This window comes from Mustela nigripes, chromosome X, assembly GCF_022355385.1.
Source record: "Mustela nigripes isolate SB6536 chromosome X, MUSNIG.SB6536, whole genome shotgun sequence".
In the NCBI taxonomy this organism is placed as follows: Eukaryota; Metazoa; Chordata; class Mammalia; order Carnivora; family Mustelidae; genus Mustela; species Mustela nigripes.
In genome coordinates this window covers 19,979,943-19,995,638 of record NC_081575.1, presented here as the reverse complement: position 1 = coordinate 19,995,638, position 15,696 = coordinate 19,979,943, and the positions used below count along the sequence as shown (strand labels likewise).

Below are 15,696 nucleotides of genomic sequence, written 5' to 3'. Positions count from 1 at the left end.
CAGCAACCCTATGGAGTAGATATGTTTTCCATTTTTATGAATAAGCAGAGTGGCTAAATATTTGCCCAAGATTACATACCTAATAAGTGGTAGATCTGGGACTTAAACCAGAGTCTGTTTGATTCCAAAGTTTATACTATAACCACCATGTTGTGTTGTACTGGCAGAAACATATTTTCATATTGGCATTGGACTTTGCTTATATTTACTCACTCATTCACTTACTTGCTGTTAAAATTCTTTTTAATGATTGTTTGATATTGTCATTATATGTAATCACATCATGCTTTATTTTTTCATCAGTAAGAGTCCCAGAGCACTAGTGAATGGAGTTATGCATTCATCTCTGACATAGAAACAAACAGAAGCAAATCTTATCCTGTCATCTCTATCTTAAAACCCTTGAATGGCCTCTGGTTGATTCAAGGCTCTATATGATTTGACCCATTTTTCCTTCTACAGCTTTATTGCTGCTACCTTTGTTTACATTCCAGATGGCTTGTACAATTTCTACTGGTAGACTTTCTTTCATTCCCAAGTTTTCATCCATGCCGCATACTTTGTTAGATGCCTCCACTCTAGCCTGAATATCCTTTTCACTTGGCTAGCTCCTATTCATTCTTCAGATCAGATTACTTTTTCATAAAGGCTTTCCCTGACTGTTGAACTAAGTTTTGTGTACATAGTTTCTTGTACTTGCTCTGTCAACATTTATTATATTTTTAAGACATCTTTTTTTGAGATTTACATATCATAAAATTTACCTATGCAAAGTAGCTTTTGGTATATTCACAGATATGTGTGACCATCATTACCACAGTTGATTTTAGAACATTTCCATGAATTCAAAAAGAAACCTTGTACCCTTTAGTTATGACCCCCCTTTTCCCTCCCTTCCAGTCCTAAGATACCACTAATCTACTTTCTATCTCTGTAGGTTTGCCTATTTTGGATGTCTCATATAACTGGAATCATAGGATATGTGACCTTTTTGACTGGCTCCTTTCACTTATTATGTTTCAAGGTTCATTCACGTGGTAGTGTTTATCATTGTGTTTTTCCTTTTTATGCCTGGATAATCCTTCATTGTATGATTATATCACATTTATTTACACTTGTTACATTTTATTGTAATTGCTTTTAATGTCTGTCTGTCCCCTAGACAATAAGTTCCATGAAGGCAGAGCTGTGTGCATCTTAATCACTTTATCCCCAGCAAATTATTTATTGAATGGATGCAAAACTTTACTAAGTAGTCTGTTGTCTCTGTCATCTACAGAATTTCTTGTTTGTTTTCACACAACTGCCTGAAGCCCAAAAGTGGACCCTCCAGTCCTAATGTTCTAAAGGAGTTGGTCACTGTTTTGGAGCATTTTAAAGATTCGTATGGCTCATGGGAGTGTTAGAGATCCTCACTGTGTTTGTATGTTCATTTACTCAACAAATACTCATATAGGTATTTATTAGAAATTTTCTTGTGGTAGACAGTGTTAGTTGGTAGGGATATAATAGTGAACAAGACAAACGTAGTTGCTCTTGTCCTGGGGACCATATTCTAGTTGAGGGAGATAAACACACAAATAATAATATAATTTCGGGAAGAAGTAAATGCTATGAAGACATTAACAGAGCATGACACAGTGACTTGGTAATGACGGTGGGGAACTTCTTCAGCTAGGCTAGCCAGGAAAAGGCTGGGAGGAGGTGACATTTGAGCAGAGGTCTGAATGATGAGAAGAAGGTGGCCACATGAAAATCAGAGAGAGAAACATTTCATAAAGAGGGAACAGGTACAAAGGCTGAGTTGGGAATGAACTGGATATATTCAAGGGTTAAAAAGAAGGCCTGTGTGTCTGAGTGTGGTAAAGGGTTAAAAAGAAGGCTGGTGTGGCTGAGTGTGGTAAATGAAAGAGAGAGTAGCAAGAAATGAAACTGGAGAGACTGGCAGAGGCTGAATCATGTAGGATGCTACAGGTCATCAAAGAAAATGTACAATTAGAATGAAATCCACAGGGAAGCCATTGGAGAGCATCAGGCAGGAAAGTGACACTATTTATAATTCAATATATAAATTAATTATATTTATTATATTGGATTGTATCTCTAAGGTCCCTTGCCATTTTAGTAGTCTAATTCTAGGTTATCTTCATCTGGGCTTTATTTTGACTGAATTTGACAATTTCCAACGTTAATTTTGGTCTAAGACCTTCAGCATTTGCTGGTAATCCATTGGGGGGAGGCATATTACCACTCGGTTTCTATCAAAAGTGCCCTTATCCTCTTACTGTTGGCTCAAGAAAGTGGTTAATAAAGATGATTATCTTGAGTATTCTTGATCTATAGGATGAGATAGGGGATATTTATAAGTTTGGATTCTCATATTATTGTCTTATCCAAATATATCCATTTCTTAGTATAGTGGTGGATTTTACTTCACCAGTAGAAGGGCAGAATGACATGTTCAATGACGTAGTGCCTAACATATGGGAGTTACTTAATAGATATTTCAGAATTGTCCACTAAATAGGAACTGTTTCTGTTGGCTGAATTCAGCATAAACCACCAGTTTATGACCTTTGGTGTGTATAATTTGTCATTTAATTTTAACAACCACTCAGTGGGTATGTGTAGGGCTTCCCACTGTATAAAACAGGAAGCCTAAAGTCAAAGCAACTCGCATTGTTCCTCCTGTAATCCTGAAAGCATTTACATGAGGTGGTCCATGTTTCTGATGAAACCGAAGGATAGTGACTTGCCCACCTCCCTATTCCCTTACCCTACTTCCGTTTTCCTACTAGCAGTTATCATTTCTGAATATAATATACATCAATCTGTGTATTTGTTTGTAAGCTCTGCTGGACTGTGCACTTCATGAGGTCAGGGGCTGTATAAGTTCTCTCTTCCTGTATAACATATCACTCCAAAAGTTGGTGCCTTAAAATAATAAATATTTATTATCTCACAGTTATGTGGGTCAGGAATTCAGAAGCAACCTAGCTCAGTGATTTCAGCTTAGATTCTCTCATGAGATGGTAGTCACATGTCAAGCTAGGGCTGCAGCCATCTGAAGCTGGGATATCTGCTTCAGAGATCCCATGTGGCTATTAGCAGGAAGCCTTATTTTTTCACCATTTGGGCCTCTCCTCATGGCTTTCTCTACTGTGAACAATTTAAGAGAGAAAAAGAAGCAGAAGGCTTTTCGATATGCAACATCTTTTTTACAACACAACATGGAGGTGACAGACTACTGCTGTATTCTCTTGGTGACACAGACCTCTCCTGGGATTTTGTGGGAGGGGGAACACAGGGGTGTGAATAACTGGTGGTGGCTTCCACTGGGGTCATCTTGGAGGCTGGCTACCACAGGTACTTCTCTGGTTTACTATAATAGTAATAGTAATAATAATAGTAATAGTAATAATATTGCTCAAATAGTAATGATAGCAAACCAGAGAAGAGTATATAGTAAACATCAAGAAAGAGGACCTTGTATTGGAAGGTGCTTAAATCTTTGTTGAATGAGTAGGTAGATTTAGAGTATATATGAATTCAAAATGTATGTCTTTAGAAAAACAGCATTCATGGAGCTATAAGTTGTTGGAAAGGGACATGGAAAGGGAATACTAAAATAAAAGTAATTGTCAGATATAAATAGGGGAATTCACTCTACTTTTTATTATATCCCTCAGATGTGGAAACATGAGGGATTTTTTGCACTCTATAAAGGATTTTGGCCAAACTGGCTTCGACTTGGACCCTGGAACATCATTGTATCCTTTTAGAATATGAGAATGACAGCAGATGCTTCAAGTTCCCAGGTAAATTTGATTATTGACACCTTTAGTCAAGTGAGAAACTCAGGCTTTCTAATTATGACCATTGAGGGTGGAACTAAGTAGAGAAATGGCTTTCAGCTGGAGTCCAGTACAAACTAAAGGCAGCAGAAAAGATGTACCAAAATTTCCTCTTTAAAACAAAACACATACGACCAAATCTGGAAGGGGGTTAAGTTTTTGGAAGTCCTGTTGGGATTTTCCCAAGGAAAGTACATGCTGAGGTGGTCCATATTTCCTACTCCTAATTATGGGACCAAAATAACTGAGGAAATAATAAGACAGAAAACACTCTTATTAGAGTGAAGGAATTCAAACCAGTAGGGCTCTTTTACTCATGCGTGGATCTCCTTTCTGTAGTTGTGTTTGAGTGCCTCTTTTGTGCAGAGATTAATTGGATATTGTGTGTAGTTTGTGTGTATAGTGGTGAGTATTGCAGGGTTGAAAAGTAGTTCCTTGCTGTTGTGGAGACTGTAGATTGAGGGAGATAGTATCTCTTCTCCCTCCTTGGGATTGATCTAATCACCTAAAGTCTGTAAGTTACTCTTAGCATTGAATTATAGGTTACCATTAATGTTCTTCGGGGTGGTGGTGGTGGTGGTGGTGGTGGTAATGTTCTTCGGGGTGGTGGTGGTGGTGGTGGTGGTGGTGTGTGTGTGTGTGTGTGTGTGTGTTTGTGTGTGTGGCCTGTTTGCCCCTGAAGATGATAAGTATGTTAGTTTTAATCTGTTTTTATTGCTACATGCTAAATCATAATTGGGACATGGTAGAAACTCAGCACCTTCTTGATTTGCCAGGTATTGTTTTTAAAAAGACTTAAGCAAGTGCAACTCAAAAGAGCACAGACTAAATACCTCAATGTAAGAGAATGTAATATACAATTTTAGAACTTAGGTTTTCATTATCAATCCAATGATCTTCCATGACTTACTCTTCAGTTTTTTATTACATACGAGCAGCTCAAGAGGCTTCAGATCTAAGGACTGAATTAAATGTGAGCCAAGCCCTGCCAGCCTTTCTACTCTTTTCCCTTTTTCCGTGTTCTAATGTATTTTGACAAAAAGTTGTGTTTACTGAACCACTCGTCTCCTAGGAACCTCCTGGTGGAAGAACCATAGGATGGTTCAGAATTGTTCATGTGTTTGCGTTACCATGTTAACTTTTCCCTGAGAGGAAGTGTTAACATTGAGACTCTGGCCCCAGATTGGTATCTTCTGTGAAGATGGATACTGATGGATGACATTCAACATGGCCTTCTTTTCAAATGTTGGTTAAATGTAGTTGGTTAGCCCCAGACTTGGGCTATAGCAGAAGGCATAGGCCAGGGCAGTTACTGCTATGTATGTTTCAGACCTCGGTTCTCATTAAAGTATTTATTGGCAGAATCACTTTGGCTTTGTTTTCATTTACTTCTTTCTCCTTTGCCAGCTATTTAAGTTACATTCTCCAGAAACTGTTAAAGGTTACTATGAAATTGAGTCTGGACTCTTTAAGCGCATTTATGGGCATAGACAAAGTCCATCGTGTTTTCCCACTGTCACTTGTTGTAATGCTACTTACTTATAAACATTTGGTAAATGGTTCTTTTCTAAGCATGAATAAAGTGGCTCATTTAGAAGTTCCTACAGATAAAGTGTAAAAAGAGGCTTAAAATAGAACCTTGTATGCAAGGTTTAATTTTTCTTATAGGCAAAAACTTTTGGCTACTTTCTTGTACTAGAACAGTGCCTAACACATTGTATGCATTCAAATATTTGTGGATGGAGCTAGATGGTATTGGTTATTATGCTAAATGAAATAAGTCAGTCAAAGACAATTATCATATGATCTCACTCATATGTGGAATTTAAGAAACACAACAGAGGATCATAGGGAAAGGGGGGAAAAATAAAGGTGAAATCATAGAGGGAGAGAAACCATAAGGAACTCTTAATCATAGGAAACATACTCATAGGTAGAATATAAGAAATGGCAGAGGACCATAGGGTAAGAGGGGGGAAAACTGAATGGGAAGTCATCGAGAGGGAGACAAGCCATGAGAGACTCTTAACTCTAGGAAACTGAGGGTTGTTGGAGGGGAGGTGGTAAGGAATGGGGTAATTGGGTGATGGGCATTAAAGAGGGTATGTGATAGGATGAGCACTGGGTGTTACATGCAACTGACAAATTACTGAACACTCCATCTGAGTCTAATGTACTATATGTTGGCTAACTGAATTTAAATAAAAAAAAATTAAAAAAATTTAAAAATCATAGGAAACAAACAGGGCTGCTGTAGAGGAGGGCTGCTGGATGGGGTAGCTGGGTAGTGGACATTGGGGAAGACGTGTGATGTTGTGAGCGCTGGGTATTATATAAGACTGCTGGATCGCTGAACTCGACCTCTGAAACTGGTAATGCACTGTATGTTAATTAATTAAATTTAAATTAAAAAATTAAAAAGTATTTGTGGAATGACTAGTTTAGCTCTTCATCTTTATCCATTCATTGATTCGTTCAACAAACATTTATTGTGTGTCCTAGTTGCTGGGAATATAAAAGTAAGTTAAGAGATAGTCTCTGTTTTCAAGCTCGAATTATAGGAGAAAGAGATATGTAAGTAGATAATTATAGGAGGTACTAAGTACTATGTGAAAGATGAACAAAGTGCTAGAAACAGAGAAGGGAGCAGCCAGTTACCTAGGGGATTGGCCTAAGGCTTCATAGCAGAGATGACATTTGAGGTAAATAGCAGATGTTTCCATGTGGATAAGGCAGGGAAGGACATTTCAGGTGGGGAAATAGGGGAAAGTTCAGTGTAGCTAAAATGTAGGGCAGTGGTTTTCAAATGCTGCATGAGGCAGAATCCTCTGGAGATCTTGTGAAAATGTAGATTTTTACATTTCATTGCCTGAGATCCTAACCTTATTTGGCGCAAAGGCATTTGCTTTCATCAAAAGTACTTGATACAGGTAGTCTTTGGACTACACTTTGGGAACTTGTACAGAACTGTGGGCTGGCATGAAATGAAACACGAATAGTGTGACCAAAAGGGTCAAATTATGAGGGATCTTTATATGCACTAGTAAAGAGTTTGACTTTTTTATCCTGGAGATGAAGGATAGGTAAAAGTTTAAAATAGGAGAATAATTTTTAGGAAGATAACCCTATTGTGGAGGGTAGCCTAGAGGGGAGCAGCCCAAAAAAGTTTAAGACCCACTGAAACTACTCCTTTTTATGTACAGATAGATAAAATATGGTCCACAAAAATGAAGACAATTTGTCCTAAGTCACATAACTGGATTGTGGCAGATTGAGACTAGCATAGTTCTCAGATTTCTTGTTTCATTCTACCACTCCATAGTGCTTTCTTAACTGTCAGTCTAAAACTACCTTTTTTGTGTGTGTGTATTATGGTTATTATTATAACACTACACCTAAATATGGAGGCCAAATTCTACTTATTCATCTGGGGTTATGTATCCAAGCATTACATTTTTTTAAATTTTTTATAAACATATATTTTTATCCCCAGGGGTACAGGTCTGTGAATCACCAGGTTTACACACTTCACAGCACTCACCAAAGCACATACCCTCCCCAATGTCCATAATCCCACCCCCTTCTCCCAAACCCCCTCCCCCCAGCAACCCTCAGTTTGTTTTGTGAGATTAAGAGTCACTTATGGTTTGTCTCCCTCCCAATCCCGTCTTGTTTCATTTATTCTTCTCCTACCCATTTAAGCCCCCATGTTGCATCACCACTTCCTCATATCAGGGAGATCATATGATAGTTGTCTTTCTCTGCTTGACTTATTTCGCTAAGCATGATACGCTCTAGTTCCATCCATGTTGTCGCAAATGGCAAGATTTCATTTCTTTTGATGGCTGCATAGTATTCCATTGTGTATATATACCACATCTTCTTGATTCATTCATCTGTTGATGGACATCTAGGTTCTTTCCATAGTTTGGCTATTGTGGACATTGCTGCTATAAACACCTCACACCAGTCAGAATGGCTAAAATAAACAAGTCAGGAAATGACAGATGCTGGCGAGGATGCGGAGAAAGGGGAACCCTCCTACACTGTTGGTGGGAATGCAAGCTGGTGCAGCCACTCTGGAAAACAGCATGGAGGTTCCTCAAAATGTTGAAAATAGAACTGCCCTGTGACCCAGCAATTGCACTACTGGGTGTTTACCCTAAAGATACAAACGTAGTGATCCAAAGGGGCACGTGCACCCAAATGTTTAAAACTACCTTTTTAAAAATAATTTTAATAGACTTTATTTTTAAGAGAAGTCTCAGGTTCACAGCAAAATTGTGTGGAAGGTACAGAGATTTCCTGTGTACCCTTACCCCTACACAATGCACAGCTTCCCCCCATTGAAATTCATCACCAGAGTGATTCATTTATTACAGTTAGTGAATCTACAATGCATGTTATTATCACCCCAAAACCATCATGTACATTAAGATTCACTCTTGGGGTTGTGCATTCTGTGGGTTTTGACAAACGTATGACATATTTCCACCATTATAGTATCATACAGAATCATTTCACTGCCCCAAAAGTCCTCTGTGCTCTGCCTATTCATCCTTCCCTCTCCCCTAACCCCTGTGGTCCACGGATCCTTTTATTATCTCTATGTTTTTGCCTTTTCCAGAGTGTCATACAGTTGGTATGTAGCCTTTTCAGATTGGCTTTTTCAGTCAGTAATATGCACTTAAGTTCTTGTCTTTTCATGGCTTGATAGTTCATTTTCTTTTTCTTTTCTTTTGGAGGTACCACAGTGTATTTATCCATTTACCTACTAAAACATGTCTTGGTTGCTTCCAAGTTTTGGCAATTATGAACAAAGCTGTTATAAATAAATATTCATGTGCAAGTTTTTGTGTGGATACAAGTTTCAGTCATTTGGGTAAAAACCAAGGAGTACAATTGCTGGATGGTATTATAAGAGTAAGTTTAGTTTTGTAAGAAACTGCCAAACTGTCTTCCAATAGTAGCTGTACTCTTTTGCATTCCCACCAACAATGAACGAGAGTTCCTCTTTCTCCACATCCTTGCCAGCTTTTGGTGGTGTCAGTGTTTTTGATTTTGACCATTTTTTATAGGTGTGTAGTGGTATCTCATTGTTGTTATTTTTTCCTCTGTCAATTGTCACTTCAAAAAGTTTTTAACTTTTATTTCAAGAGAGTTGACATATAGTGTTATATTAGTTTGGGGTGTACAATACAATAACTCAGCAATTCTATACATTGCTCATTACTCATATGATAAGTATACTCTTACTCCCCATCACCTAATCCACCCATTCTGCCACCTCCCCTCTGGTAACCATCAGTTTGTTCTCTGTAGTTAAGAGTCAGTTCCTTGGTTTGTCTCTTTGTTTTTTCTTTTGTTCATTTGTTTAGTTTCTTAAATTTCACGTATGAGTGGAATCATATGGTGTTTGTCTTTGACTGACTGATTTCGCTTGGCATTATACTTTCTAGCTCCGTCCATGTTGTTGCAAATGGCAAAATTTCATTCTTTTTTATGGCTGAATAATATTCCATTGTGTATATATACTTTTTAAGACTACCATACTAGTCAGATACTCTACTCATTCCCGAAAAGATGAGCAAAAAGGAAGCCATTTTTTCACAAGGGTATAGACTGAAAGGTATATTGGAAATTGGTTTTCTATTTACCTCAGCTTAAATGTTATTCCTGTGGGAAAACCTTACATTGATTTTCTCTCTACCAATCTAAATAACTTTCTTCTTTATAATTTCTTATATCACATATTTATAACTACATACTATTATTTGAGTTATTATTTAATATCAGCATCTCCCATTAGTCTATATAAGCTCCATTAAAATAGGGATACTTTCCTTCTCTAGAAGGAAAGGAAAAGTGAATTGGTGGAAATCAGAGGGGGAGATGCAGCATGAGAGATTGTGGACTCTGAGAAACAAACGGAGGGTTTTGGAAGGGAGGGGAGTGGGGGGATGGGCAAGCCTGGTGGTGGGTATTAAGGAAGGCATGTATTGCATGGAGCACTGGGTGTGGTGCATAAACAATCCTGGAACACTGAAAAAAAACAAATAAAAAAAATAAATAGGGATTCTGCTGGTTTTGTTTACTGCTGTGTTCTCCATGCCTAGCACTGTTATATGTATTTAGTAAATATTTGTTAAATGAAAAAATGAATTTATCTGTATGAAAAGATCTGATAAAATGCCCAAAACATGGCAAAAATTAAACAAATACTGTGGGATTTAAATGGAATGAAATCAAGTTTTGAATTACTAGATAAGGATGGGATGATAAAGAGTAGGTTATTTTTTTAAGATTTTATTAGTTTGACAGAGATCACAAGTAGGCAGAGAGGCAGGCAGAGAGAGAGGAAGGAAGCAGGCTCCCTGCTGAGCAGAGAGCCCGATGCGGCACTTGATCCCAGGACCCTGAGATCATGACCTGAGCCGAAGGCAGAGGCTTTAACCCACTGAGCCACCCAGGCGCCCCAAAGAGTAGGTTATTAAGGGTAAATAGAGGTGTTTGGGGAGGGAGATGCGCCTAATCTTTTATTTATTATTGTTATTGTTATTTTATATAGTAAAGTAGGCTCCACTACCCAGTGGGGAGCCCAACGCAGGGCTGGAACTCATGACCCTGAGATCAAGACCTTAGCTGAGATCAAGGGTTGGATACTTAACCCACTGAGCCACCCAGGTGCCCTAATATACCTAATCTTTTTAAGTGATTATCTGCTCATTCATTAAACATATATCCCTGTTTCATAGAGCTTATTGTGTACAGAAGGGAGACATAACAGAAAGATTAATAAGTAAAATATATAGTTTATTGGATGGTGATAAATCATTTATAGAAAAATGACGCAAGGGAGGAGGAATATTGGGCAAAGTCACATACAGAGAAAGCCAAATTTAAGTCTATAGAGGGGGTGAGAAAAGGAGCCAATCTAGGGTTAAGGCAAATGCACAGGCTCTGAGGTGATAGTCTACAGAGAGTCTGATGACTCATGCAAGAAGTAATGGTGGCTTGGTGAGGGTAGCAACAGTGGAGGCTGTGAGAAGTGGTTGAAATTCATATATTTTGGAGAAGAGCAAATAATGACCCACTAGGGCATGGGACACGGGTTGTAAGAGAGAAAGTGAGCAGTGGTAAGGATTACTCCAAGGCCTGGGTCTCTAGAAGGGCAGTATTTTTAAAAAAAAATTTTTATTTATTTATTTGACAGCATAAGCAGGGGGAGGGAGAAGCAAGCTCCCTACTGAGCAGGACTCCAGTGCAGGACTCCAGCTTAGGGCCCTGGGATCATGACCTGAACCGAGGGCCGACACCCAACTGACTGAGCCACCCAGGCGCCCCTAGAAGGGCAGTATTGCCATGAAGACGGAGAAGGCTCTGGAAGAAACAGGTTGTTTTTGCTTTGGTCAGAAAAGTACTAATTTTGTCTTGTACATGTTAAATTTGAAGTGCCTACCAGATTTTTTAAAAAAGATTTTATTTATGTATTTGACAGAGATTACAAGTAGGCAGAGAGGCAGGTAGAGAGAGGGGGGGGTGAAAGAAGGCTCCCTGCTGAGCAGAGAGCCCAATGCGGGGCTCGATCCCAGGACCCTGGGATCATGACCTGAGCCCAAGGCAGAGGCTTTAACCCACTGAGCCACCCAGGTGCCCCTGCCTACTAGATTTTAATACAGATGTGGAGTAGGCAGTGAGACATAGAATTGTGGAGTTCAGGGGAGAGGTATGGGCCAGGGAAGTACATTTGGAAATCATCAACATATAGATGGCGCTTTCATGATAATGAAATCACCAAGAGAGTGTCAGTAGCAAGAGAAGAGGTCCAAGAACTGAGCCTGGGCCAGTCTGGCGTAAAACAGTTTGGGGAGGATATCACAGAGAACACTGGTGATGACTAACAACCAGTCTGAAGTATATTAAAAATAAACAATATTTTCATGGTAGAGAACAAGTAAAGGGGCAGGAAGGGCCAATTATTTTCATTGTAAAATTTGAAGAAAAAGAGTTTGCAGCTGATGATCTCTTTATCCAAATTACCAAAGCTTTAAAGATTGATGCCTTTATAGTAGCCATAATCTCAGGTAGGTGATTCAAATTAAAGAACTTGATTTGTTATTTTTATTTTAGGTGTATTATCCTATCCTATTCTTAGTCATGGATTAATGCAGTATCCGTTCAGTTAACAATATGATGAATAGAGTATTTTGACTGAAGACTGTAGTGAAACTATAATGAAACAGGCTACTACAGGTAAGGGTGCCTCAGAGAGTTATTAAAGGTCTAACTGTTACTAAGAACATTTGAAGGGGATTATTTTACATGTATGAAGAATTCAGTGTTTCACAAAAATATTCACCATAGGCTTCCTTTAAGTAACAGCTCCCCATTGTATATTTGAATTGCCATTTTTGATTGAAAAATAACTTTTTAGGGATGTAACAGGTATGAAATAGACCCACCAGTGTCTTTTGAAGGTAGACTGATAAGGGAAATATTTCAGAGTTAGTGAGTACAAGGAAACAATCTTTAAAGGGACTAAGGACTGGATGAAAACCCTTTTTCAAAAAACAAAATAAGACAAACTCTTTGTACTGTCAGTTCAATTTATGTGTAAACCTGAAACTCTTCTTTTTTTTTTTAAGATTTTATTGATTTATTTGACAGAGAGTGAGATCACAAGTAGGCAGAGAGGCAGGCAGAGACAGAGGGGGAAGCAGGCTCCCCGCTGAGCAGAGAGCCCGATGCGGGGCTCGATCCCAGGACCCTGAGATCATGACCTGAGCCAAAGACAGAGGCTTTAACCTACTGAGCCATCCAGGTGCCCCCCTGAAACTGTTCTAAAAAAACAAAGTCTTGGGGTGCCTGGGTGGCTCAGTAGGTTAAAACCTCTGCCTTCAGCTCTGGTCACGATCTCAGGGTCCTGGGATCGAGCCCCGCGTCAGGTTTTCTGCTTGGCGGGGAGCCTGCCTCCCCTACCCCTTTTTCCCTGCCTCTCTGCCTACTTGTGATTTCTGTCTGTCAAATAAATAAATAAAATCTTCTAAAAAAAAAAACAAAAACAAAAACCAAAGCCACCTGAGTGGCTCAGTTGGTTAACTGTCTACCTTTGGCTCAGGTCATGATCCCTGGGATGGAGTCCTACGTCGCGCTCCCTGCTCAGCAGAGAGTCTGCTTCTCCTCCTTTCTCTGCTTTTCCCTTCCTGCTCATGGTCTCTCTCTCTCAAAATAAACAAATAAATAAATAGTCTTTAAAATCAATAAAAAACAAATTATTTTTTCAAAAATGCTAGAATGAAAGAGTGTAGCACAAAGATGAGCAGGCACCACTGATTTGAATGAGAAATAATGATTTTCCTAGATAAAAAGCCCAACATATCAAAAAGAATGCCAGACAATAACAGGAGTTGGCGAGGATGTGAAGAAATTGGAACCTCGTACATTGCAGGAGAGGTTATAAAATGGCATAGCCCTTTTGGAAGACAGTTTGGCACATCCTCAAGTTAGACATAGGTTACCATTAGACCCAGTAATTCTGTACCCAAAAGAATTGAAAACAGGGACTCAGATACATGTACATGTTCATTGCAGCATTATTCATAATCATGAAAAGATGGAAACAACCCAAACATCTATCAACTGATGAATGGATAAACAAAATGTGGTATATCCATACAATGGCATATTCAGCAGTAAAGAGGTGTATGAAGGGCTGACACATTGCTACAACATGACAGAACCTTGAAAACGTGTTAAATGCAGGAAGTCAGACACAAAACTCCACCTGTTGTATGATCCCAGTTTTATTTATTTTTAAAGATTTTATTTATTAGAGAGACAGAGCCCATGGGGGGGGGGTATGGGGAGGAGCAGAGGGAGAGGGAGAAGCAGACTCCCCACTGAGCAGGGAACCCAATGCAGAGCTCAGTCCTCAGACCCGGGATCACAACCTGAGCCAAAGGCAGACGCTTAACCAACTGAGCTACTCCTGTACAATCCCAGTTTGGTTTTTTAAAATAATTTTTTAAATTTTTAAAATAAACATATAATGTATTATTAGCGCCAGGGGTACAGGTCTGTGAATCGCCAGGTTTACACACTTCACAGTACTCACCATAGCACATACCCTCCCCAATGTCCATAACCCCACCACCCTCTCCCTACCCTGCTCCCCCCCACTCCCCGCAACCCTCACTTTGTTTTGTGAGATTAAGAGTATCTTATGGTTTGTCTCCCTCCTGATCCCATCTTGTTTCATTTATTGTTTTCCTACGCCCCAAACTCCCCACGTTGCATCTCTACTTCTTCATATCGGGGACGATCCCAGTTTTAAATAGAATGTCCAGAATAGGCAAATTTATAAAGATAGAAAGTAAATTAGTGATTTCCTAGGGCTGGGAGAATTGGGGAGGATGACTAATGGGTACAAGGTTTCATTTTGGGATGCAATGATCTAATATTAGATTATGGTTGATGGTTGTACAACTCTAAGTATACTAGGAAACATTGAATTGTATGCTTTGAACAGGTGATCTTTATGGTATGTAAATTACATCTCAATAAAATTTTTAAAAACCTAGCATGTGGTTTAGCTTGATTAGGATGGCCAGTGAGGAATTTCCCCGAAGCTGTTTGGTAACAAAATAAAGTTTGATTCATATTAACTCCGGAGGATCACGTGGGTATCGTGGGTATTTTCCTTTAGAATGAGCAAATCCATTGTGTTACCAGCAACCTGAAGATCAAACCACTGACATTTCTGACCAGGAAACCCCAGGTTTGAAGAGAGAAAATGATGGGCAAAATCTGTAAGCTGTAAGATGAAACACTTTCAAATTTTTTCCCTTTCTTTTGAGAGGCTAAAGCATGAGGCAACTCAGATGATAATAACTAATACTTATATGGCTTTTATTATGTCAGATACTGTTCTAAGTGTATCATGTTTATAAAACTGTTGACATTCTTTCAGACACTCCAGGAGGTAGATACATACTATTCTTATTTTTAGATGAGAAACGGAGGTACAGAAAGGTAGAATACTTTGTTCCTAGGAAATGACAGACCCAGGATCCTAACCTGGGCAGTCTGGCTCATGAGCCCATGCTTGTAGTCACTATGCTAGAGGTGTACCGATTCAGCCTAGTCCAGGGTCACTTAAAGTTTATGGAAGGTGAACAGTAAAGAATATTGATTTCATTAATTCCCCTATCTTTATAGCACCCTGGGAGAATGAAGGTCAATAGGTTGTTGTGGTGGGTCACTCTTTGACACTTCATTGTAACACTGGCTTTAAATTATTTTCCTGGAGACCTGTAACTGCAATTATGTAATTTTCCTCTTATTCTCTACTTTCTACTTCCCTCTCTTATCTCTGTTGGCCTTTCTTCTCTACAGCCTCCTTCCTGTGAACCCACCCCTTCCGTCTCCAGTCTAAGCACAGTTCACCATACACACAGGAACATGTTTTTGTTGTACGTTGTACTGTTTAATGGAGAACTTGTAATTATTGATACAGATTTCACTAGTTTGGAATGGAACAGTTTGCACATGGGGCTAGATTTCTCACCCTCTCTTCTCTAATGCAAAAAAGTGTGGTGTTAGGCTTATAAACAGATTTATGGGAGGAATTATTAAACTTACTGAAAACCTGATTATAAATACTTATTTTCTATTTACTAAAGTATATCACTTAAGGGGTAATATTTTTTGCTAGCCCAGCCTCTTCAGGATATTGCATGTAAGTTAAAGTCATAAAATTGCTTTTTTAAAAAACAAATATCTTCTCATAGTAGCTACTCTGTATTAATTCCTGAGATTTCACTAGAGGATTTTTTTTTCTCTA

At 38.9% G+C, this 15,696-nt stretch overlaps 1 protein-coding gene across 4 annotated transcripts in view; it reads left to right on the top strand.

Moving 5' to 3' along the window:
* Positions 1 to 15,696, top strand: part of SLC25A14 (solute carrier family 25 member 14) — a 61,076-nt gene that overhangs the window by 25,938 nt on the left and 19,442 nt on the right. For 2 of the 4 annotated variants that reach the window (XM_059386058.1, XM_059386060.1), the window contains exons 10-11: positions 3,690 to 3,770; positions 4,772 to 5,218. The exons of the other annotated variants lie outside the window; for them this stretch is intronic. In XM_059386058.1, the coding sequence (XP_059242041.1) occupies positions 3,690 to 3,770; positions 4,772 to 4,813 (123 nt within the window). In that variant the 3' untranslated portion in view covers positions 4,814 to 5,218. Of the gene's footprint in view, positions 1 to 3,689; positions 3,771 to 4,771; positions 5,219 to 15,696 lie in introns of those variants that run through there. 4 annotated transcript variants of the gene reach the window in all.